General features: G+C 46.8%; 1 protein-coding gene across 1 annotated transcript in view; it reads left to right on the forward strand.

The window, feature by feature from the left end:
* The window catches only part of LOC142578190 (DNA topoisomerase 2-alpha-like), a 72,371-nt gene that overhangs the window by 29,480 nt on the left and 18,165 nt on the right, over nt 1-24,726 (forward strand). Inside the window, exons 4-8 of the mRNA XM_075687592.1 lie at nt 16,098-16,346; nt 18,385-18,579; nt 19,485-19,832; nt 20,682-21,833; nt 23,581-23,963. Coding sequence (XP_075543707.1) covers nt 16,098-16,346; nt 18,385-18,579; nt 19,485-19,832; nt 20,682-21,833; nt 23,581-23,963 — 2,327 coding nt within the window. The remainder of the gene's footprint in view (nt 1-16,097; nt 16,347-18,384; nt 18,580-19,484; nt 19,833-20,681; nt 21,834-23,580; nt 23,964-24,726) is intronic.

The raw sequence follows: 24,726 nt of genomic DNA on the forward strand, positions 1-24,726 counted from the left end.
TGTCTTGGTCCCACACGACCGTATAATATGTTGTGATTCACGACGCAGTATTCTAGTGTTAAAAAAAACAAGACTAGCTGTAGCTTATATTTGTGTTTAAATTTATTCTCCTTGCACAAAACAAAATTATTTACAGCGCCCTGAGACTCGTCAGCACGAGACCACCACCAGGCTCCTTACGGGGATGTGGAGAGCTTCGCGGCCGGAGCGAAGCCTCCCCTCTCCGCCGGCAGGCGTGGAAAACGCGCTTTCCGATCGCTCAAGGTTGCGCAGGAATAGTATAGCTCTAGCGTCTAGGAAAAGCTTTCACAGGTGCGAGGGCGGCACGCATAGCGTGGAAAGCTAGCCGCCGGAACAGCTATCTTCGAGAGCTATTCTATATTATATTATATTATACTTCGAGAGCTATGACTGATGCTTTTCTATATATATGTATTCATCTCATCTATGCGATCGCATGCGCGCGCAATTTCTTTGTCTCTGCGTGTAGTAGTTAAGAGAGCCAGTTTAAGGGCTGTAGGTTCCTCTCACACCCGTACTCTTGGGACAAAGGAACGACAGTACACAGTATGCAAACACTCACAAGGGCATTTATTGCACCTTTCATAAATCAATGCCTGCTAGCCGAGTTGCTATCCCCAAAACATGCCGATGGGCGCGCGACAAATCTAGAAGTCTGACTCACCGCGACCGGAAGCGAGCGAATATGTTCGCCCCATGCTGGATCCCAACGCCTGGTCGTTCGCGTGTATGGTCACGCGAATCGTGGCGCGTTCGAGGGCGGCCACGCGAGGCGGTCTCGCAGAAGCATGGGTCGGCGCGCGCGCGGGATACGTCCCCGCCGCGCGTCGACCTGCCGGGCAAGAGGGTCGCTGCACGTGCGGCACGGCCGTCCCGCTTCCTGTCTCGGACCCAACAGCCCGAGCGCCTTGTCTCCCGACGCCCCAGTAACCCCGCAGCGGCGCGACGCTCGCGCCATCTCTCGCACCGCGCTTGTACCACCCGACCGCCGCGGGCGCCAGGCCACGCGGCGGGCGAAGCCGCCCTGCAGGAGACGAGCCATGCGGGAAAACTAGATCTCAGGGGAGGCGTGAGAGTCACGCATCCCCACATCCCCCCAACCTTAAATCACTACATATTCCGGCGAGACATGTGACACGGTCTAACATCAAACTGTGCTTCGCAAACAAGGTAGAACATTAAACAGTGGTCGCGCCGAAGAAATGTCCGCACGCTGTCCATAACATGCGAGCCGACATTGTCCTTGGGTGCACCGCTGGCGTCCGCCGGTCACAGCGGCAGCTTTGCAGACTCGACGGCACGATGCCAGGCCAGGACTCCGGAGACGACGACGCAGTAGTCGGTACGAACAAGCGTCGCTCGCGCCGCCGCGCCCTGCTGGGAAGAGCCGCCGTAGCTGTCGGTGACCGCCGGCTCTTTTGTCCGCCACCGAGGGTTGTGAGCTGGATGCAGGAGGCCGCCGAAGTCGCCGCGCCGAACTGGCCACAGCATCACCATCGCCCGGGGTGGCTCGATCGTAGTCCGGGGCAGCAGCAGACGATGTGCAGGTGACGGCAAACCAGGGGTGACTCCAATCACGCTGCGTAAACTCAACACACTCGGCAAACACTAAAGTAGTGCAAGGGAGAGGAATTATGCATGCGCATCGCCCACGTGGTACGATGTTCAACTCGGCTAGAAAAAGATCGGGCAGCTACTCAGATGCTAAGTTCACGTGAACGAAGCTCGCTTTCTTGAGTCGAACGAGTAATTTCAATTCGTGCGAGGCTAAATAGAATGAGGGAAGCGAATTGCAACACCTCAACGCCACGGCCCACCAGGTTGTGTCCCTGCACGTGCGACAGGCAGCTTCGTAAAGCCTTAGGCCTAAAGCGTCGCTACCCTGACAACAACCGGCATCCAAAAACAACACCCAAAATGGGCGCAAAACAGGCAGCCGCGAGGAGACGTTAGCTCTGTGAGGTGGTCCTACTCCGCTCGGTGCACAAAGCATCCGAGTTGACGGCGCCCACCGTCCCAGACGGTGTCGGAGCGCCCGGTGCCAGGCCGCAATACCAGTCAGCCCGTAGTGGCACCCGTGGCCCGCGGCCACCCGGCTCCCAGAGCCGCGACTTCATCCGAGTCAAAGAGATAGGAGAAGCTATTTACATGAGAAATTCGGACCACCCACGAGGCTTCCGTACTCACTCGCTTCAGGCTTGCCACTGCTCTGCGGGCGCTCAGCCTCGCTCTCCCAGGATGCAGACCACGTGGCTCTCGTACTGACGAATTTCATTAAAAAAAAACACTTGCGGAAAGGCTTAGCATGTTGGCATGTTCAAACACACTACAGCCACCATCACCTCGCTCAAGAAAGCACGCCGCCGACGCTAGCGATCACAATTCACGCTAGGCCTACGCTTCGGTTCAAACAAACGTCTTGAACGAAGCAAAACTGTTAAAACTATCGTCCGATGTCCCAAGAGGTCCACGTTGGGCAGCCAGATGTGGGGTCCTCTCACACCCGTACTCTTGGGACAAAGGAACGACAGTACACAGTATGCAAACACTCACAAGGGCATTTATTGCACCTTTCATAAATCAATGCCTGCTAGCCGAGTTGCTATCCCCAAAACATGCCGATGGGCGCGCGACAAATCTAGAAGTCTGACTCACCGCGACCGGAAGCGAGCGAATATGTTCGCCCCATGCTGGATCCCAACGCCTGGTCGTTCGCGTGTATGGTCACGCGAATCGTGGCGCGTTCGAGGGCGGCCACGCGAGGCGGTCTCGCAGAAGCATGGGTCGGCGCGCGCGCGGGATACGTCCCCGCCGCGCGTCGACCTGCCGGGCAAGAGGGTCGCTGCACGTGCGGCACGGCCGTCCCGCTTCCTGTCTCGGACCCAACAGCCCGAGCGCCTTGTCTCCCGACGCCCCAGTAACCCCGCAGCGGCGCGACGCTCGCGCCATCTCTCGCACCGCGCTTGTACCACCCGACCGCCGCGGGCGCCAGGCCACGCGGCGGGCGAAGCCGCCCTGCAGGAGACGAGCCATGCGGGAAAACTAGATCTCAGGGGAGGCGTGAGAGTCACGCATCCCCACAGGGCGGAGAAGAGGGAAGGAAAGGAAAGCAAACTTGCAGCGCCGTGGTTTTAAAGCGCAACCGTGGTAGAGAAACGGAAAGACGATATAAGCATGCGTGGCCATGATACGCACACGACAAACTGCCTTACAATATTTAGACTTGAGGGGTAGTTTCCTTAACAAACTATAACACGGCAATCAGCACTCGAATAAATTATAACCCTAATAATAATTGTAAATATTCATCTCATCTATAGGATCTAAAGCGCGCGCTGTTTCTTGCCTCTGCGTGTAGTAGTTAAGAGAGCCGGTTTAAGGGCGGAGAAGAGGGAAGGAAAGGAAAGCAAACTTGCAGCGCCGTGGTTTTAAAGCGCAACCGTGGTAGAGAAACGGAAAGACGATATAAGCATGCGTGGCCATGATACGCGCACGACAAACTGCCTTACAATATTTAGACTTGAGGGGTAGTTTCGTTAACAAACTATAACACGGCAATCAGCCCTCGAATAAATTATAACCCTAATAATAATTGTAAATATTCATCTCATCTATAGGATCTAAAGCGCGCGCTGTTTCTTGCCTCTGCGTGTAGTAGTTAAGAGAGCCAGGTTAAGGGCGGAGAAGAGGGAAGGAAAGGAAAGCAAACTTGCAGCGCCGTGGTTTTAAAGCGCAACCGTGGTAGAGAAACGGAAAGACGATATAAGCATGCGTGGCCATGATACGCACACGACAAACTGCCTTACAATATTTAGACTTGAGGGGTAGTTTCGTTCACAAGCTATAACACGGCAATCAGCACTCGAATAAATTATAACCCTAATAATAATTGTAAATATTCATCTCATCTGTAGGATCTAAAGCGCGCGCTGTTTCTTGCCTCTGCGTGTAGTAGTTAAGAGAGCCAGTTTAAGGGCGGAGAAGAGGCAAGGAAAGGAAAGCAAACTTGCAGCGCCGTGGTTTTAAAGCGCAACCGTGGTAGAGAAACGGAAAGACGATATAAGCATGCGTGGCCATGATACGCGCACGACAAACTGCCTTACAATATTTAGACTTGAGGGGTAGCTTCCTTAACAAACTATAACACGGCAATCAGCACTCGAATAAATTATAACCCTAATAATAATTTTAAATATTCATCTCATCTATAGGATCTAAAGCGCGCGCTGTTTCTTGCTTCTGCGTGTAGTAGTTAAGAGAGCCAGTTTAAGGGCGGAGAAGAGGGAAGGAAAGGAAAGCAAACTTGCAGCGCCGTGGTTTTAAAGCGCAACCGTGGTAGGGAAACGGAAAGACGATATAAGCATGCGTGGCCATGATACGCACACGACAAACTGCCTCACAATATTTAGATTTGAGGGGTAGTTTCGTTAACAAATTATAAAACGGCAATCAGCACTCGAATACGACGAGAGAAATTATTGAGACGTGGAAAATTCCCTTGAAATAAATCTGGTTTGCGAGACAAATGCTTGTATGTATTGAATCTCTTAAAAGATGAGGGGGGAAATATGCGCTCACCGAGAGGGCATCGTCAGAACGAGACCACCACCAGGCTCCTTACGGGGATGTGGAGAGCTTCGCGGCCGGAACGAAGCCTCCCCTCTCCGCCGGCCAGGCGTGGGAAACGCGCTTTCCGATCGCTCAAGGTTGCGCAGGAATAGTATAGCTCTAGCGTCTAGGAAAAGCTTTCACAGGTGCGAGGGCGGCACGCATAGCGTGGGAAGCTAGCCGCCGGAATAGCTATCTTCGAGAGCTATTCTATATTATATTATATTATACTTCGAGAGCTATGACTGATGCTTTTCTATATATATGTATTCATCTCATCTATGCGATCGCATGCGCGCGCAATTTCTTTGTCTCTGCGTGTAGTAGTTAAGAGAGCCAGTTTAAGGGCGGAGAAAAGGGAAGGAAAGGAAAGCAAACTTGCAGCGCCGTGGTTTTAAAGCGCAACCGTGGTAGAGAAACGGAAAGACGATATAAGCATGCGTGGCCATGATACGCACACGACAAACTGCCTTACAATATTTAGACTTGAGGGGTAGTTTCGTTAACAAACTATAACACGGCAATCAGCACTCGAATACAACGAGAGAAATTATTGAGACGTGGAAAATTCCCTTGAAATAAATCTGGTTTGCGAGACAAATGCTTGTATGTATTCAATCTCTTAAAAGATGAGGGGGGAAATATGCGCTCACCGAGAGGGCATCGTCAGAACGAGACCACCACCAGGCTCCTTACGGGGATGTGGAGAGCTTCGCGGCCGGAACGAAGCCTCCCCTCTCCGCCGGCCAGGCGTGGAAAACGCGCTTTCCGATCGCTCAAGGTTGCGCAGGAATAGTATAGCTCTAGCGTCTAGGAAAAGCTTTCACAGGTGCGAGGGCGGCACGCATAGCGTGGGAAGCTAGCCGCCGGAATAGCTATCTTCGAGAGCTATTCTATATTATATTATATTATACTTCGAGAGCTATGACTGATGCTTTTCTATATATATGTATTCATCTCATCTATGCGATCGCATGCGCGCGCAATTTCTTTGTCTCTGCGTGTAGTAGTTAAGAGAGCCAGTTTAAGGGCGGAGAAAAGGGAAGGAAAGGAAAGCAAACTTGCAGCGCCGTGGTTTTAAAGCGCAACCGTGGTAGAGAAACGGAAAGACGATATAAGCATGCGTGGCCATGATACGCACACGACGAACTGCCTTACAATATTTAGACTTGAGGGGTAGTTTCGTTAACAAACTATAACACGGCAATCAGCACTCGAATAAATTATAACCCTAATAATAATTGTAAATATTCATCTCATCCATAGGATCTAAAGCGCGCGCTGTTTCTTGCCTCTGCGTGTAGTAGTTAAGAGAGCCAGTTTAAGGGCGGAGAAGAGGGAAGGAAAGGAAAGCAAACTTGCAGCGCCGTGGTTTTAAAGCGCAACCGTGGTAGAGAAACGGAAAGACGATATAAGCATGCGTGGCCATGATACGCACACGACAAACTGCCTTACAATATTTAGACTTGAGGGGTAGTTTCGTTAACAAACTATAACACGGCAATCAGCACTCGAATAAATTATAACCCTAATAATAATTGTAAATATTCATCTCATCTATAGGATCTAAAGCGCGCGCTGTTTCTTGCCTCTGCGTGTAGTGGTTAAGAGAGCCAGTTTAAGGGCGGAGAAGAGGGAAGGAAAGGAAAGCAAACTTGCAGCGCCATGGTTTTAAAGCGCAACCGTGGTAGAGAAACGGAAAGGCGGTATAAGCATGCGTGGCCATGATACGCACACGACAAACTGCCTTACAATTTAGACTTGAGGGGTAGTTTCGTTAACAAACCATAACACGGCAATCAGCACTCGAATATAATTATAACCCTAATAATAATTGTAAATATTCATCTCATCTATAGGATCTAAAGCGCGCGCTGTTTCTTGCTTCTGCGTGTAGTAGTTAAGAGAGCCAGTTTAAGGGCGGAGAAGAGGGAAGGAAAGGAAAGCAAACTTGCAGCGCCGTGGTTTTAAAGCGCAACCGTGGTAGAGAAACGGAAAGACGATATAAGCATGCGTGGCCATGATACGCACACGACAAACTGCCTTACAATATTTAGCCTTGAGGGGTAGTTTCGTTAACAATCTATAACACGGCAATCAGCACTCGAATAAATTATAACCCTAATAATAATTGTAAATATTCATCTCATCTATAGGATCTAAAGCGCGCGCTGTTTCTTGCCTCTGCGTGTAGTGGTTAAGAGAGCCAGTTTAAGGGCGGAGAAGAGGGAAGGAAAGGAAAGCAAACTTGCAGCGCCGTGGTTTTAAAGCGCAACCGTGGTAGAGAAACGGAAAGACGATATAAGCATGCGTGGCCATGATACGCACACGGCAAACTGCCTTACAATATTTGGACTTAAGGGGTAGTTTCGTTAACAAACTATAACACGGCAATGAGCACTCGAATAAATTATAACCCTAATAATAATTGTAAATATTCATCTCATCTATAGCATCTAAAGCGCGCGCTGTTTCTTGCCTCTGCGTGTAGTAGTTAAGAGAGCCAGTTTAAGGGCGGAGAAGAGGGAAGGAAAGGAAAGCAAACTTGCAGCGCCGTGGTTTTAAAGCGCAACCGTGGTAGAGAAACGGAAAGACGATATAAGCATGCGTGGCCATGATACGCACACGACAAACTGCCTTACAATATTTAGACTTGAGGAGTAGTTTCGTTAACCAACTATAACACGGCAATCAGCACTCGAATAAATTATAACCCTAATAATAATTGTAAATATTCATCTCATCTATAGGATCTAAAGCGCGCGCTGTTTCTTGCCTCTGCGTGTAGTAGTTAAGAGAGCCAGTTTAAGGGCGGAGAAGAGGGAAGGAAAGGAAAGCAAACTTGCAGCGCTGACGATGCTGCTGTCGTGCTGACGATGCCCTCTCGGTGAGCGCATATTTCCCCCCTCATCTTTTAAGAGATTCAATAGATACAAGCATTTGTCTCGCAAACCAGATTTATTTCAAGGGAATTTTCCACGTCTCAATAATTTCTCTCGTCGTATTCGAGTGCTGATTGCCGTGTTATAATTTGTTAACGAAACTACCCCTCAAGTCTAAATATTGTAAGGCAGTTTGTCGTGTGCGTATCATGGCCACGCATGCTTATATCGTCTTTCCGTTTCTCTACCACGGTTGCGCTTTAAAACCACGGCGCTGCAAGTTTGCTTTCCTTTCCTTCCCTCTTCTCCGCCCTTAAACTGGCTCTCTTAACTACTACACGCAGAAGCAAGAAACAGCGCGCGCTTTAGATCCTATAGATGAGATGAATATTTACAATTATTATTAGGGTTATAATTATATTCGAGTGCTGATTGCCGTGTTATAGTTTGTTAACGAAACTACCCCTCAAGTCTAAATTGTAAGGCAGTTTGTCGTGTGCGTATCATGGCCACGCATGCTTATATCGCCTTTCCGTTTCTCTACCACGGTTGCGCTTTAAAACCACGGCGCTGCAAGTTTGCTTTCCTTTCCTTCCCTCTTCTCCGCCCTTAAACTGGCTCTCTTAACTACTACACGCAGAGGCAAGAAACAGCGCGCGCTTTAGATCCTATAGATGAGATGAATATTTACAATTATTATTAGGGTTATAATTTATTCGAGGGCTGATTGCCGTGTTATAGTTTGTTAACGAAACTACCCCTCAAGTCTAAATATTGTAAGGCAGTTTGTCGTGTGCGTATCATGGCCACGCATGCTTATATCGTCGTTCCGTATCTCTACCACGGTTGCGCTTTAAAACCACGGCGCTGCAAGTTTGCTTTCCTTTCCTTCCCTCTTCTCCGCCCTTAAACTGGCTCTCTTAACTACTACACGCAGAAGCAAGAAACAGCGCGCGCTTTAGATCCTATAGATGAGATGAATATTTACAATTATTATTAGGGTTATAATTATATTCGAGTGCTGATTGCCGTGTTATAGTTTGTTAACGAAACTACCCCTCAAGTCTAAATTGTAAGGCAGTTTGTCGTGTGCGTATCATGGCCACGCATGCTTATATCGTCTTTCCGTTTCTCTACCACGGTTGCGCTTTAAAACCACGGCGCTGCAAGTTTGCTTTCCTTTCCTTCCCTCTTCTCCGCCCTTAAACTGGCTCTCTTAACTACTACACGCAGAGACAAAGAAATTGCGCGCGCATGCGATCGCATAGATGAGATGAATACATATATATAGAAAAGCATCAGTCATAGCTCTCGAATATAATATAATATAATATAGAATAGCTCTCGAAGATAGCTATTCCGGCGGCTAGCTTCCCACGCTATGCGTGCCGCCCTCGCACCTGTGAAAGCTTTTCCTAGACGCTAGAGCTATACTATTCCTGCGCAACCTTGAGCGATCGGAAAGCGCGTTTTCCACGCCTGGCCGGCGGAGAGGGGAGGCTTCGTTCCGGCCGCGAAGCTCTCCACATCCCCGTAAGGAGCCTGGTGGTGGTCTCGTGCTGACGATGCCCTCTCGGTGAGCGCATATTTCCCCCCTCATCTTTTAAGAGATTCAATACATACAAGCATTTGTCTCGCAAACCAGATTTATTTCAAGGGAATTTTCCACGTCTCAATAATTTCTCTCGTCGTATTCGAGTGCTGATTGCCGTGTTATAGTTTGTTAACGAAACTACCCCTCAAGTCTAAATATTATAAGGCAGTTTGTCGTGTGCGTATCATGGCCACGCATGCTTATATCGCCTTTCCGTTTCTCTACCACGGTTGCGCCTTAAAACCACGGCGCTGCAAGCTTGCTTTCTTTTCCTTCCCTCTTCTCCGCCCTTAAACTGGCTCTCTTAACTACTACACGCAGAGGCAAGAAACAGCGCGCGCTTTAGATCCTATAGATGAGATGAACATTTACAATTATTATTAGGGTTATAATTTATTCGAGTGCTGATTGCCGTGTTATAGTTTGTTAACGAAACTACCCCTCAAGTCTAAATATTGTAAGGCAGTTTGTCGTGTTCGTATCATGGCCACGCATGCTTATATCGTCTTTCCGTTTCTCTACCACGGTTGCGCTTTAAAACCACGGCGCTGCAAGTTTGCTTTCCTTTCCTTCCCTCTTCTCCGCCCTTAAACTGGCTCTCTTAACTACTACACGCAGAGACAAAGAAATTGCGCGCGCATGCGATCGCATAGATGAGATGAATACATATATATAGAAAAGCATCAGTCATAGCTCTCGAAGTATAATATAATATAATATAGAATAGCTCTCGAAGATAGCTATTCCGGCGGCTAGCTTCCCACGCTATGCGTGCCGCCCTCGCACCTGTGAAAGCTTTTCCTAGACGCTAGAGCTATACTATTCCTGCGCAACCTTGAGCGATCGGAAAGCGCGTTTTCCACGCCTGGCCGGCGGAGAGGGGAGGCTTCGTTCCGGCCGCGAAGCTCTCCACATCCCCGTAAGGAGCCTGGTGGCGGTCTCGTGCTGACGATGCCCTCTCGGTGAGCGCATATTTCCCCCCTCATCTTTTAAGAGATTCAATACATACAAGCATTTGTCTCGCAAACCACATTTATTTCAAGGGAATTTTCCACGTCTCAATAATTTCTCTCGTCGTATTCGAGTGCTGATTGCCGTGTTATAGTTTGTTAACGAAGCTTCCCCTCAAGTCTAAATATTGTAAGGCAGTTTTCCTAGTCTCTAAAGCCGCTCGAGTTCACGCTGCTCCTCTGGCGGCCATTTTTCCAAGAAATTATGCCTTCCAACCACTCAGAAAGTAACCGCTGGCTTGACGTACCAACCGACTGAGCTACCTTTCCGGGCAACATTGAAGGATCACGAGTTCAAATCACAAGTTATGTTCCTTTTTGTTTCCCCTTTTTTTTCTTTCTTTTTAATGTCTTTTCCTTCATTTTATCACTGTACGGAAACCCTCCTAAAAAAAATTATATATCCTCAATTATGTGTGGCCACACATGTGCAGGTCATAAATACCAGGTTCTCTAGCCGAGTGCCATCCATGCGGTATAACCGAGCTCAGATTGGCCCACCTTGACTGATCAAATTTGGCACCACTGTAGGTTAAATCAGGCGTACAACTCCTGCGGGACCCGCCGTGGTTGCTCAGTGGTCATGGTGTTAGACTGCTGAGCACGAGGTCGCGGGATCGGACCCCGGCTACGGCGGCCGCATTTCGATGGGGGCGAAATGCGAAAACACCCGTGTACTTAGAATTTGGTGCACATTAAAGAACCCCAGGTGGTCGAAATTTTCGGAGTCCTCCACTAAGGCGTGCATAATCAGAAAGTGGTTTTGTCACGCAAAACCCCATTCTCCAATTTTTAATTTAACTCCTGCGGGGACGGTAGAGTATCCGTCTCCAGTGCAAAAGGACCGTGATTCAAATCCCGGTGCAGCGCAATTCTCCACCGGAAAATATAAAAAAAAAACGTGTGTTGAGAAAATTGCACAAACAGGCCTGGAGTGTGGCCTGATCCCGGTGACCAGAACCGGTAACGCACTCTCTCACCAGAGCAGGATTGGCCACCCTGGTGCAGTACTGGGCCACAACCTCCTATATGAATACAACAATCAAACCCCGGCCCTCAGTCCCCAGCAGCCGCGAAACAACTGACCACGGCGGCGGTCAGATCTGTGACGCTGCAGAGGGTGCTAAGAATACCTGGCTCCGGACAGGCCGCCATTGGAATCTGAACCTGGCAACGTTTAACGTTAGAACGCTATCTAGCGAGGCGAGTCTAGCAGTGTTATTGGAGGAATTAGAGGGTAGTAAATGGGATATAATAGGGCTCAGTGAGGTTAGGAGGACAAAAGAAGCATATACAGTGCTAAAAAGCGGGCATGTACTGTGTTACCGGGGCTTAGCGGAGAGACGAGAACTAGGAGTCGGATTCCTGATTAATAAGGAAATAGCTGGTAACATACAGGAATTCTATAGCATTAACGAGAGGGTGGCAGGTCTTGTTGTGAAGCTTAATAAGAGGTACAAATTGAAGGTGGTACAAGTCTATGCCCCTACATGCACTCATGATGACCAGGAAGTCGAAAGCTTTTATGAAGACGTGGAATCAGCGATGGGTAAAGTCAAAACAAAATACACTATACTGATGGGCGACTTCAATGCCAGGGTAGGCAAGAAGCAGGCTGGAGACAAGTCAGTGGGGGAATATGGCATAGGCTCTAGGAATAGCAGAGGAGAATTATTAGTAGAGTTTGCAGAACAGAATAATATGCGGATAATGAACACCTTTTTCCGCAAGCGGGTTAGTCGAAAGTGGACGTGGAGGAGCCCGAATGGTGAGACTAGAAATGAAATCGACTTCATACTCTGCGCGAACCCTGGCATCATACAAGATGTAGACGTGCTCGGCAAGGTACGCTGCAGTGACCATAGAATGGTAAGAACTCGAATTAGCCTAGACTTCAGGAGGGAACGGAAGAAATTGGTACACAAGAAGCCAATCAATGAGTTAGCGGTAAGAGGGAAACTAGAGGAATTCCGGATCAAGCTACAGAACAGGTACTCGGCTTTAACTCAGGAAGAGGACCTTAGTGTTGCAGCAATGAACGACAATCTCATGGGCATCATTAAGGAGTGCGCAATAGAAGTCGGTGGTAACGCCGTTATACAGGAAACCAGTAAGCTATCGCAGGAGACGAAAGATCTGATCAAGAAACGCCAATGTATGAAAGCCTCTAACCCTACAGCTAGAATAGAACTGGCAGAACTTTCTAAGTTAATCAACAAGCGTAAGACAGCGGACATCAGAAACTATAATATGGATAGAATTGAACAGGCTCTCAGGAACGGAGGAAGCCTAAAAACAGTGAAGAAGAAACTAGGAATAGGCAAGAATCAGACGTGTGCGTTAAGAGACAAAGCCGGAAATATCGTTACTAATATGGATGAGATAGTTCAAGTGGCTGAGGAGTTCTATAGAGATTTATACAGTACCAGTGGTACCCACGACGATAGTGGAAGAGAGAATAGCCTAGAGGAATTCGAAATCCCACAGGTAACGCCAGAAGAAGTAAAGAAATCCTTAGGAGCTATGCAAAGGGGGAAGGCAGCTGGGGAGGATCAGGTAACAGCAGATTTGTTGAAGGATGGTGGTCAGATTGTTCTAGAGAAACTGGCCACCCTGTATACGCAATGCCTCATAACCTCGAGCGTACCGGAATCTTGGAAGAACGCTAACATAATCCTAATCCATAAGAAAGGGGACGCCAAAGACTTGAAAAATTATAGACCGATCAGCTTACTGTCCGTTGCCTACAAAGTATTTACTAAGGTAATCGCAAATAGAATCAGGAACACCTTAGACTTCTGTCAACCAAAGGACCAGGCAGGATTCCGTAAAGGCTACTCAACAATAGACCATATTCACACTGTCAATCAAGTGATAGAGAAATGTGCAGAATATAACCAACCCTTATATATAGCTTTCATTGATTACGAGAAAGCGTTTGATTCAGTCGAAACCTCAGCAGTCATGGAGGCATTACGGAATCAGGGTGCAGATGAGCCATATGTAAAAATACTGGAAGATATCTATAGCGGCTCCACAGCCACCGTAGTCCTCCACAAAGAAAGTAACAAAATCCCTATAAAGAAAGGCGTCAGACAGGGAGATACGATATCTCCAATGCTATTCACAGCACGTTTACAGGAAGTATTCAGAGGCCTGGAGTGGGAAGAATTGGGGATAAAAGTTGATGGAGAATACCTTAGCAACTTGCGATTCGCTGATGATATTGCCTTGCTTAGTAACTCAGGAGACCAATTGCAATGCATGCTCACTGACCTGGAGAGGCAAAGCAGAAGGATGGGTCTGAAAATTAATTTGCAGAAAACTAAAGTATTGTTTAACAGTCTCGGAAGAGAACAGCAGTTTACGATAGGTAGCGAAGCACTGGAAGTGGTAAGGGAATACATCTACTTAGGGCAGGTAGTGACCACGGATCCGGATCATGAGACTGAAATAACCAGAAGAATAAGAATGGGCTGGAGTGCGTTTAGCAGGCATTCTCAAATCATGAACAGCAGGTTACCACTATCCCTCAAAAGGAAAGTGTATAACAGCTGTGTGTTATCAGTACTCACATATGGGGCAGAAACCTGGAGGCTTACGAAAAGGGTTCTGCTGAAATTGAGGACGACGCAACGAGCTATGGAAAGAAGAATGATGGGTGTAACGTTAAGGGATAAGAAAAGAGCAGATTGGGTGAGGCAACAAACGCGGGTAAACGACATCTTAGTTGAAATCAAGAAAAATAAATGGGCATGGGCAGGACATGTAATGAGGAGGGAAGATAACCGATGGTCATTAAGGGTTACGGACTGGATTCCAAGGGAAGGGAAGCGTAGCAGGGGGCGGCAGAAAGTTAGGTGGGCGGATGAAATTAAGACGTTTGCAGGGACAACATGGCCACAATTAGTACATGACCGGGGTAGTTGGAGAAGTATGGGAGAGGCCTTTGCCCTGCAGTGGGCGTAACTAGGCTGATGATGATGATGATGATGATGAGACTCGTCACTATTCTTTCTAGGGTTTAGCAGTCTAGGATCTTTATGCACATAAAATAAAATGAATAGTCGAAATTATCATGTCAGTACCTTTTAAACCGTTGCGCACCAACCCGCTCATGCCTTCATTCCTTTTTTTTTATTTTTCATGTTCTTTCTGTAAGTTCACCACTTTCTTGCTTCAATTACAACAGTTTTTTGGAGTGCAGAAGCTCTTTAAAGGAATTAGAATTCTTAGGATACTTCATGAACAATCCGATGTCTGTCGATCTGTCAAGGTCTATAACCATTTTCCCGCCAACTTGGGTCACTAGGTAGTCCATACCCTGATGTACTTAGGGAATCGAGTTAGAAACCAACCATCGGACTAGCTTCGATCAGAGAGTGACGCTAGGTATATCCCACTCTTACATTAACTTTTTTGACTGCCAAATTTGGTCACTGGGTAGCTCATACCCTAATGTGTTGAGCATCGGGCTAATGTACTGAAGAAACCGAGTACGAAGTACTCGGTTTTTCCGAGTACTTCGTACTCGATTTCTTCAGTACATCAGCCCGATGCTCAACGCATTATGGTATGAGCTACCCAGTGACCAAATTTGGCAGTCAAAAAAGTTAATGTAAGAGTGGGATATACCTAGCGTCACTCTCTGATCGAAGCTAGTCCGATGGTTGGTTTCGAACTCGATTCCCTAAGTACATCAGGGTATGGACTACCTATTGACCCAAGTTGGCGGGAAAATGGTTATAGCCCTTGACAGATCGACAGACATCGGATTGTTCATGAAGTATCCTAAGAATTCCGATTCCTTTAAAGAGCTTCTGCACTCCAAAAAACTGTTGTAATTGAAGCAAGAAAGTGGTGAACTTACAGAAAGAACATGAAAACGAGTACTGAGTGACACTGGGTATGCAGTCTTCATTGAATAAAAAAATATTTAAAATTTTCCCAAGTCTGCATACAATTGAACCTGCATCCTAAATATTCAAACAATCTTGTCTGAAAAATGCATTTACACACACGCCACGGCCCGAATTCACGGCGCTGATAATACAGTGTCGTTACGTTGTTTAATGTTTATCACATTAAGATTGACCATCGTAGTGAGATAAGTTTTGCAGAATTTCGTTTTTTTTAAAGCGAATGATGAGGAATGATACAGATGTAAGGCAAACTGACTGCCTTTCCGTGTGCCAGCTTCCCTCACAGTTTGCACAGGATGTTGCGCTAATCACTTGATGGTGGTGTGTTGCTGTGTCAAGTAACGTCTTAATTATGGACGAATTTGGAAGGCATTCCCATCGCTAAGCGTCCTAAACCTAAATGCTGGCTCAGAAGTTAAGCATTATAGTGAAAGAATAGTCGCTTTCACGTCTGCCGCAAATCAACTTTGTTCTGAGGTTCTGGTATGAAGTCTCCATCAGTTTCAAGGCCCCCGTTACAGCGTTCATTAGTGTACTTAGTTTCGCCGTGTCTGGTGCAATTATTATCTTCGTGAACTTAATGTTTTCGCTCATATTTCTCACAAGGGTATACCACAATGAGGGCGCCGGAGCTACAAAGAGCAAATGCAGGGACTGAGTCGTAGACTATGTCCCAATTCTTTCCCTGAGCATAAAGTGAGAGCTGATGAAAGTTCTGGTAGACGGCAATTGGCTCGAGTCAACATTTATTCGAGCACTGCAGAAAGTTTACAGCAGTGATTAATACATTTCAAGACAGCTAAACATGTCCCATAATCACTTCACAGCACTCCCTTTTGGCTCACTTTCAGCCACTTTACTTTTTCAATGGTTCTGTACATATTGGCTTCTAGCGCGGGTTCGATCCAAGCTATGGTGGTTGCGATGGGGGCGAAGTGCAAGAACGCTCCTGTACTTAGATTTCAGTGTCCCCCACAATGTTGCTTGCATCATAATTGGATATTCGTTTTGACACGTAAAACCCCACAATTTAATTTTTAATTTGGCTTCTTTCACCCAGGTTTTCCTGAATGGCATGGAAGTCCCCGTGAATAATTTTAGAGATTATGTGAATCTGTTCCTGAAGAATGAAAAGGACGATATGGGAAAAGCACTCACTGTGGCCCACGAGCTCGTCAGTGACCGCTGGGAACTGGCCGTTACACTCAGTACGTCGGGCGACTTCAGACAGATGAGTTTCGTTAATGGAATCGCCACAACAAAAGGTGGAACCCATGTCGACTATGTCATGGAGCAACTCATCAAAAAGGCACGCCCCTTATCCCACTTTTGGTGTCTGTTTTCTTTTACAACTATACTTTTGCAGCATAGATCATTTTCCTTTTTCAATTTTTTTTTCATTTAAGCCAAATATGTGGAGGGGGTTGAGAGAAATGCAGCAATGAATGGCTTGATTTATTCTCAACGTCCTACAACTATAGCAACAGCACAGAGTCAAAAAAGGACATGAATACCGTACACAGAAGCAATATCATAATCAGCTATGCGACTGATAGAAGGATGAATTACTAGAAAATGCAGAACTTAATAATAACTATAAATTTCAAATATAAACTAGAATATATGGTCTAAAATGTCCACGACGGAGAGAGAGAAAGACAAAAAAACTAACAAATGTGAGAAGTGCAACAGTTTACACAGGAACGCCTTAGAAAATAAATAGACGGACTAAGTCCGTCATTTCTAAGAAAAAAATGTCAAAAGCCAGCGCGTCACATTCATTCGACAAACAATGTAGGTCATTTTCTGACAATTGCAGACCGTATGTTGAATGGCACCGTCCAAAATTCTCTCCTTGTTAGGTTAAATAATTGCGCTCTAAATTCACCAAGTCATTTAATAGGCGATTCTTTTCTTTTACTATTAAAAGGTGCTCCCTGGCTGATCTGTACCGGTATAACTAATCGATACACATTAGTGTGGGGTATTTTTCGAACAAATGTGACGCGGGTTCAGTAAGCAAAGCATAAGGTTAGAAATCACCCGTGAAACTTTCTTTGAGCCTTCAGGAGTTGGGAGTAGGCTTGTCTGAGTTCCAAGCTCCACCACACCTGTGCTGTGTTCCATTAGTGAGGCGCACAAGGAGCACAGTGTGCCGTGTTTCGAAAGATACATTAGACTGGTTGCGTTCGAGCACTCTCGTGGTTTGACTTACATCCGGGTGGTCGGACTCAGGCTCTCACCTGGTTAATTCAGAGCACTGTGCTCCGGATCCTGACTGCACCGAGGCACTTTCAACTTCGAGCCTCGAAGGCAAGCGAGCTCCAACAGAATTGCCGTCACGTGGCTACCGCCTCCCAATTGCTATATAGAAAAGCTGAATGTTCTGTTGGGGCAGGCTTTCTGTGGCTGCTGCGACCTAAAGGGCTCCGCATTGCAGCAAAACGAGTTGGAGCGCATTAGAAACCAACTGAATGTACCATAACGGAGACGAGCACCGAAGTCGTGTGGGCTATGCTGCAGAACACTCGCTCAAATGTGAAGTAACCGGATATGACATCAGTGTTTACCGATGAAACTGCTGCAACGAAGGTGCCACTTCATTTTCACAATGGCGTTGCGTAATAAATACGGTATGCAAGAGGAATGAGAGGGCAACGAAAACAGATAACACAGGAAGCAGCCGCCGCCAAAAAGACACCGCAGGACGTTAGCCTGTACGGCTTTGTTGCCGCATGTGACAAAAGTTTGCATAAACATATTTGCTTGTTTTGTTTTGGCTGACTTATAAAATACATTTTCATTCAACATACCTTGCGTCACATGCCTTTGCCCAGTTTGGAGTGGCAACCACTTTGGTCAGGTCTAGTAGTACTTGCTCCTTTGCTAGTTAATGTTTTTGGTGCTAAAACGTCTACAATTCATTTTAGTAAGACGGTGTGCTGAAGAATTGCGATCCCTCATCTGCGATCGCTGTTTCGAATAGTGTGAATGGAGCAAATAACAGATCATTTTAGTACAGGCTTAAAACAGGGTTCCTCTTGCAAGACTTGCAAGACTGTACATAACTATAATTTTTACTTTGTGTGCGTAACATGTACAGATGTCAAAAGGAAAGAAAAACGGTCCTCATACAATTCAGTTTGAATGCTTCTGTGGTACATTGGAATAGCAGAGCGTATCACCTGCTAAATCGCTAAATTTTAAAAATTAGCTTTATTTACTGTGCTTCCCATACGCTTTTCTTTTCTTTTGAGTTTCTGACACTTCTTTACTAGTTCTGAAGCTTTGTCCTGGCATATATTATGGACAATCCTAAACTTTTCAATTTACTTGCGGGTTCGCAGGTCATGGAATATCTCAAGAATAAAAATAAAACTGGAATGAAAATTTATAGCAAGGACGTGAAGAACTATTTTTGGATATTTCTTAATTGTTTGATTGAGAACCCGACCTTTGATTCGCAAGGTAAAGAATATATGACGCTGTCTGTTAAAAAATTTGGCTCCGAGTGCAAGCTCAGCGACAAGTTCTACACCCAGGTTGGTATTGTATAACTCCTTATCCGTCATTTTTTTTTTGCCTGATTTAAGCAGAGCGGTGTCGACCTTAAAGTGGAAGAGGATCAACTTTGCGGAAAGCGATGATACAGTGGGTCGACCGGGCAATGGGTCGAAGGGCAGCAATCCAAGCAGGTCAAGTGTTAACTGCCACCCTTGCTACTCAAGCTCCGCATAGACTGTGTTTGGCAGCCTCTCGTAGCTGTAATGTATGCATACATCGAAGGATACGCTCGCTGTTTGTAATGTAACTATACACACTGCAGAAATTAACCCGGGATCTTCTGAAAAAAAATTTTTCTGTCTTACATGCTTGTACAAAAATTTATATCAACCAGCAAGAGCCCATGGTCACGCTTTATCTCCTAATGCTAATCCGTTCTCCTAACCTGATATATTTCAATATTCTGAGATTCGCCGGCGCCGCTTTCATGCCCTGATACGGGTGTTTCTGACACAGTTGCTAAAAAGATGCCTCTTTCACTTATTCCACTGATTACCGATTTTTGTTTTCTCTGTAAAGATTGCCTGCGGGAAATGCAAAGGTCCCATGTGTCGCACTAAAGCTATATTGATGTAATGTTAGAATACATACTACGCTGTCGCAAAGCTATGTTATCCCTAAAACGCTGTTCAATAATCGATCAATCAACTGACAAGCAAGACTTCACGAAACCAAATGAGGGCTTGCACAGCATGAGGAGTGAACTGAAATTTCGGAACCGTCATGCATTTCTATTCATTTTCTCTTTTTTTTTTACTTCTTCACTGATCATTTCTACAATGTGCACCTGACCAGGCAGATTATCGCGGAAATCTAATTAAGGAATTGGTACGTTTAGTTCGACAAACATACCTTATACTACTCGCCTTGTCCCACCCTGCAGATGCTGCGTTGTGGAATTGTGGAAAGAGTCATTTCTTGGATGGATTTCAAGGCGGAGACGCAGCTTGAGAAGAAATGTTTGAGGAAGAAACTTTCCAGACTCAAAGGCATCCCAAAGCTAGAAGACGCGAATGACGCTGGGACGAAAAATTCGTGCGATTGCACATTAATTGTTACAGAAGGAGATTCAGCCAAAACCTTGGCCGTGTCCGGCCTCTCAGTGGTGGGCCGTGACAAGTTTGGGATATTTCCTCTGAAAGGAAAAGTACTCAATGCGCGGGAGGCCACTCCAATGCAGATGTTGAAAAATGAGGAACTCTCAAATCTCGTGAAGATAATGGGGCTCCGAGTAAGTCGTTACCTGTTTTCTGTAGTCAGTTTAGCGAAGGTAATGGAACGGAAAACTTTTTTGAGCCTGCTAATTTTGTCAGTGTCCTTCTATTAGTGAACGCAGCGTTTAACTTTCACTAGCCAATGTGCTACAGCTACCTTTATAAATTTCGAAACGTCTTGTTTCGACTGACTGACATTGTGAGAGTACGATGCGTTGCTTTGTCTTGGCCGTAAACAAGCAGCCTGTTTGCCAAGATGAATGGCACAGCTGCTTAGGGCTTTAATACGCACGCGCCGAGACATGGTTACAAAGCACTGCCAAAGACGAAGCTGAGGGCACTACAGAAGACAACGCACGCTGGCTGCCATCCATCGCGTATAACATTAAACACATTGTACATGTATTTTAAAGCTCTGTGCTGCCCATAAGAATATGTACCTGCAATTTCTCCACAAGCCTTAAGTTCGCCATGTAACTGCAGTGACAATCAAGATTTTTACTTATTCATGTTTCACCCGGTATGAAAAACTGATGAAAATATGTTGTTTTTCCTGTTTTTTGGGGAACTACATCACGTAATATTACTCAAAGCCAAAGCCTGTCAGCTTCACTGAACTCTTCAGAACTACTTCAGAAGGTGTGGGGTACAATGTGTGAAAGTTCGAACTGGTGGTTTACCTCTCTTTTGAGTTAGCCTTTGTTCTTTTCGTGCTGTAGTGGGCACGAGCGGCAACGTACATAATGCTGGTGCAATGTTTGCTTCGGAACTGAACGGCTCAGACAGCACAGAACGACATAAGTACTCGTAGTATCAAATATGACGCGTGAAGAAAAGTAAACACTTCCTTCTTTTACAATCTGCAGTACAAGAAGAAGTACGAGACCATTGAAGACATGAAGGGTCTTCGTTATGGAAGACTAATGATAATGACGGACCAAGATCCGGACGGTTCACATATCAAGGGCCTGATCATCAACTTCATTCATTTCAACTGGCCATCGTTGCTGAAGCTTCCCTTCCTGCAGGAATTCATAACGCCAATCGTAAAGGCAAGGAACAGAGCCAAAGCTATGTCCTTCTACTCACTTCCCGAGTTTGAGGAGTGGAAGGCAGCCACCGATGACTGGAAGAACTGGTCAATAAAATACTACAAAGGCCTAGGCACCAGTAGTGCCAAGGAGGCAAAAGAGTACTTTGCAGATATATCGCGTCATCGTATCACCTTTGAGTACCAGGGTGACGAAGACGACGCCGCCATCGAGTTGGCATTTAGCAAAAGCAAGATCAAGGAGCGCAAAGAATGGCTCCAAAGGGCAATGGAAGAGCAAAAGCAGCGACGCGAGATGGGCCTGTGTGAGCTGTACCTGTACAGCAAGGAGACAAAGAAAGTAACATATCAGGACTTTATTAACAAGGAGCTCGTCCTCTTCAGCAAACTCGACAACGAGCGGTCAATCCCATCTTTGGTGGACGGACTCAAGCCGGGCCAGCGGAAAGTATTGTACACCTGTTTTAAGCGCAACGACAAGCGTGAGATTAAAGTCGCACAGCTAGCAGGGTCCGTGGCAGAGAACTCAGCGTATCACCACGGCGAGGAGTCTCTTATGACCACAATAATTAATTTGGCTCAAAATTTTGTTGGGTCAAACAATGTTAACCTGCTGATGCCGATCGGTCAGTTTGGCACAAGACTGCAGGGTGGCAGTGACGCTGCCAGCCCTCGATACATTTTCACTAAGATGTCGCCCCTCGCGCGTCTCATCATGCCCACGTTGGACGACTCAATCCTACAATATATGTATGAGGACAACCAGCAAATTGAACCCAAACACTACATTCCTATACTCCCCATGGTACTTGTGAATGGAGCTGAAGGTATTGGGACTGGCTGGAGCACCAAGATCCCGAATTACAACCCACGGGACATTATCAAGAACTTGCGCAAGATGATTGCCGGTGGAGAACCTAATGCTCTGAAGCCATGGTTTAAGAACTTTCACGGATCTATAGATCAGGTGAGGCTGCTCACTGTTACATTAACGGAACCTGATTTCATTTTTATTGTTTGAATGAATTCTGCGATTTCAAGTGCCAAAACCACGATTTGATAATGAGGTACACCATAGCGGGTGGTCTCCGGAATAACACTGACTAGCAGGTAATCGTTGACGTGTTCCCAGTGCACGGGTCAGGGGCGTTCTTGTATTCCCCCCCCCCCAATCGAAATTCGGCCGCCATGGCTGGGATTTGATCCCATGACCTCATGATTAGCAGCGCAACGCCATAGCCAGTACCTAGTTACACGGGCAGCTAGGTCACCGCAGCTGGTATATTTATTATTTGCTGAAATTGAAGATACCGACCATGCTGAGAAATTAGGATATCCTTCTATAAAGGCAGCCATTGTTGTACGTATATTCTTTAAGAAGCCCCGAACTAGCCCTCGGGCTTGGCGAAATGACTTGGTCCGCAGGGTAGCATACGCTGCTGTGAACACCTCAGTCAAGTCTTCCTGTCGTACCTGGTGCGTGGAGCTCGCAAGTGGATCGCGAAGTCACGTTTCTCTCAAACGCTCTCTTTTCAGCAGAAGGCCCTGTCCTCACTCTCTTATGGGTGCTTTATCTTGTAATTCCCTTAGACGGCTGTTATTGGCCGATAGCTGACTTCAAGCTCCGGTCGCTATATGGCTTAGATACCGCCGCCGCCGCAGGTTGCCGCCACGAGTCCACTGGCTAAGCGCACTGCAGCTCCCAGAGGACAGCCGCGTTTGGCTTATGTTTAGCACATCGTAGCCACTAAGGGCCTGTTTACGCTCGAGGCGCCCATCGCTGCAAGCCGCACCGCACGCTTGCGGTTACGCGAAAAAAATGCACGTATCCAGCACTTGTGCACAAATTACCGTTGACACGCTGTACACAGTGTATACGTTACACATTGTAAACTGAAATTTGTGCACAAGTGTTTGATGCGTGCAATCGTTCGCGCACCCGCACGCTTGCGGCGATGATGGCTCGAGCGTAAACAGGCCCTAAAGGCCGAAGTCGTGACGTCTACGTTTACATCCAAAATGAAATTTGAACTGTGCGCCACAGTGACATTGAAAAGGCAGAGCGTTGTGCGCACGCCCCACTGCGCCATAGCCTTCGCAGTGGAAGGCATTGATGAAGGAACGGGAGCATAGCAGTGACTGTGTTTGATTGCTAATAACTCGGCTTCTGCTGAACGCACTGAAGTACGTTTTGTGGCGAAGTATTTCTGAAATAGCCTAATTTCACCTCGGACGCCTTTCTCCACTTCATTAATAAGTGGTTCAGAACAACTTTAAACTGCATGTTGATAAAATATTGTCCTCAGAAACATCAACAAGTAGATTTCACCGATGCCAGCGGGGCCTCGCATTTTATTCATTTTCACTTTACTGCCGGGTGATGCCCTTGTGAAGAAGCCTAACGGTGAAAAACAAAGACAAGAGAAGCAGTACAGTAGTGAATTGTTTAGTTTACGGCGCTTTCAGGCAATGTGGCCCGTTTCACTGCGCACCTTTACACTCGTGATAGCATAGAACAATTGTGGTGTTGCTTCTGTTTTTAAATGCATTTTGCAACAACAGCTCTAAGGTAGCTTGTTTACACCTGCCCTTAGTTGAATCTAATGCAGCTGCCAGGCGTCACTATACTCTTAATCTTATTGATTACGGTGCGGTCGACAGATGGCTCAAACCTGCTTTCAACAAACAAAGCCGTCTGTAATGCTCTCGCACAGGTGGACGAGCAAAGGTTTGTCGTGAGCGGCGAGGTCGCCGTGCTCAACTCCACGAGCATTGAAATCACGGAGCTTCCAGTGCGGGTTTGGACCGAGCGATACAAGCAGGAGGTGCTGGAGACCATGCTGCGCGGCACAGCGGAGGCACCTCCCATCATAACTGGATACAGAGAGTACCACACGGATACTACCGTCCGCTTTGTGGTAAACATGACAGAAGAGAACCTCACCAAGGCTCGAGACGAAGGCGTTCACAAAGTATTCAAGCTTCAGAGATGGCTCACAACATCTTCTATGGTGCTCTTCGATTCTGAGGGCATCCTCAGAACTTTTCGAACTGCTGATGAAATCCTCCGTGAGTTCTACGTGACACGCATGGAAGGGTGAGTTTTACTACGACAGTTGCGGTAGTATGCGAGCATGTGGTTACGTGGTATCTATGTAAATAAACTTTAGAACTTCTTTTGCTTTGCCTACCAAACATGGATGAGACGCTCATTTGAGGGATCGCCAGCCGTTTGTACGCAGGCACGAGTAAGAGCGGGCACGAGAGAGAAAATCTGGGGGCTTTTGCTCCTTGAACATACGACTCTGCCTAGGCACTTCGGAAGAGGTTTCTTAATGCGTGTTGTATGCATTTGTCCCCGAGACATGCCGGCATTGCAGATTGGGGTCGAGTTCACGCTCCGACGCTGGCTGCCCGCGGGCTCAGGCAGTGGGCTCGGACGCCTCATTCGGTGATCGCTGTGTGCGAAGGTACGTCGGACAGAATTTCTAGCGCCTGCGGCGCTGGTGCTGAGCGAGTCAGGCCAGATTAAACCTTGTTTGCCCCTTACGGTGCTCTGTCTTCAAAAAAAAAAAGAACATCACTGATCTTTCCGAGGGAGCAGTAGGGGCCATAGTAGAGGTCCAGCCTGCTCTCCTGGTACAGTGTTATCTCTGGTGCAGTGTTGTGCTCTCCTGGTGAAGATTTGCTCTTGGCAGGCTTTTCGTACGCTGCTGTCTGCGACTTTTCAGGAGCATTTCTGAGTGGTCCGCTTTGAGTGAAATAAACGCACAGTGCCTTAGCAGCAACCGTGGTTAACGCTATTGCCTGATGTCACGCCGTGAGGATTATTGGCTTTGCGTCTCGCCCACGTTAGGTTA

The sequence above is a fragment of the Dermacentor variabilis genome, chromosome 4, assembly GCF_050947875.1.
Source record: "Dermacentor variabilis isolate Ectoservices chromosome 4, ASM5094787v1, whole genome shotgun sequence".
Lineage (NCBI taxonomy): Eukaryota > Metazoa > Arthropoda > Arachnida > Ixodida > Ixodidae > Dermacentor > Dermacentor variabilis.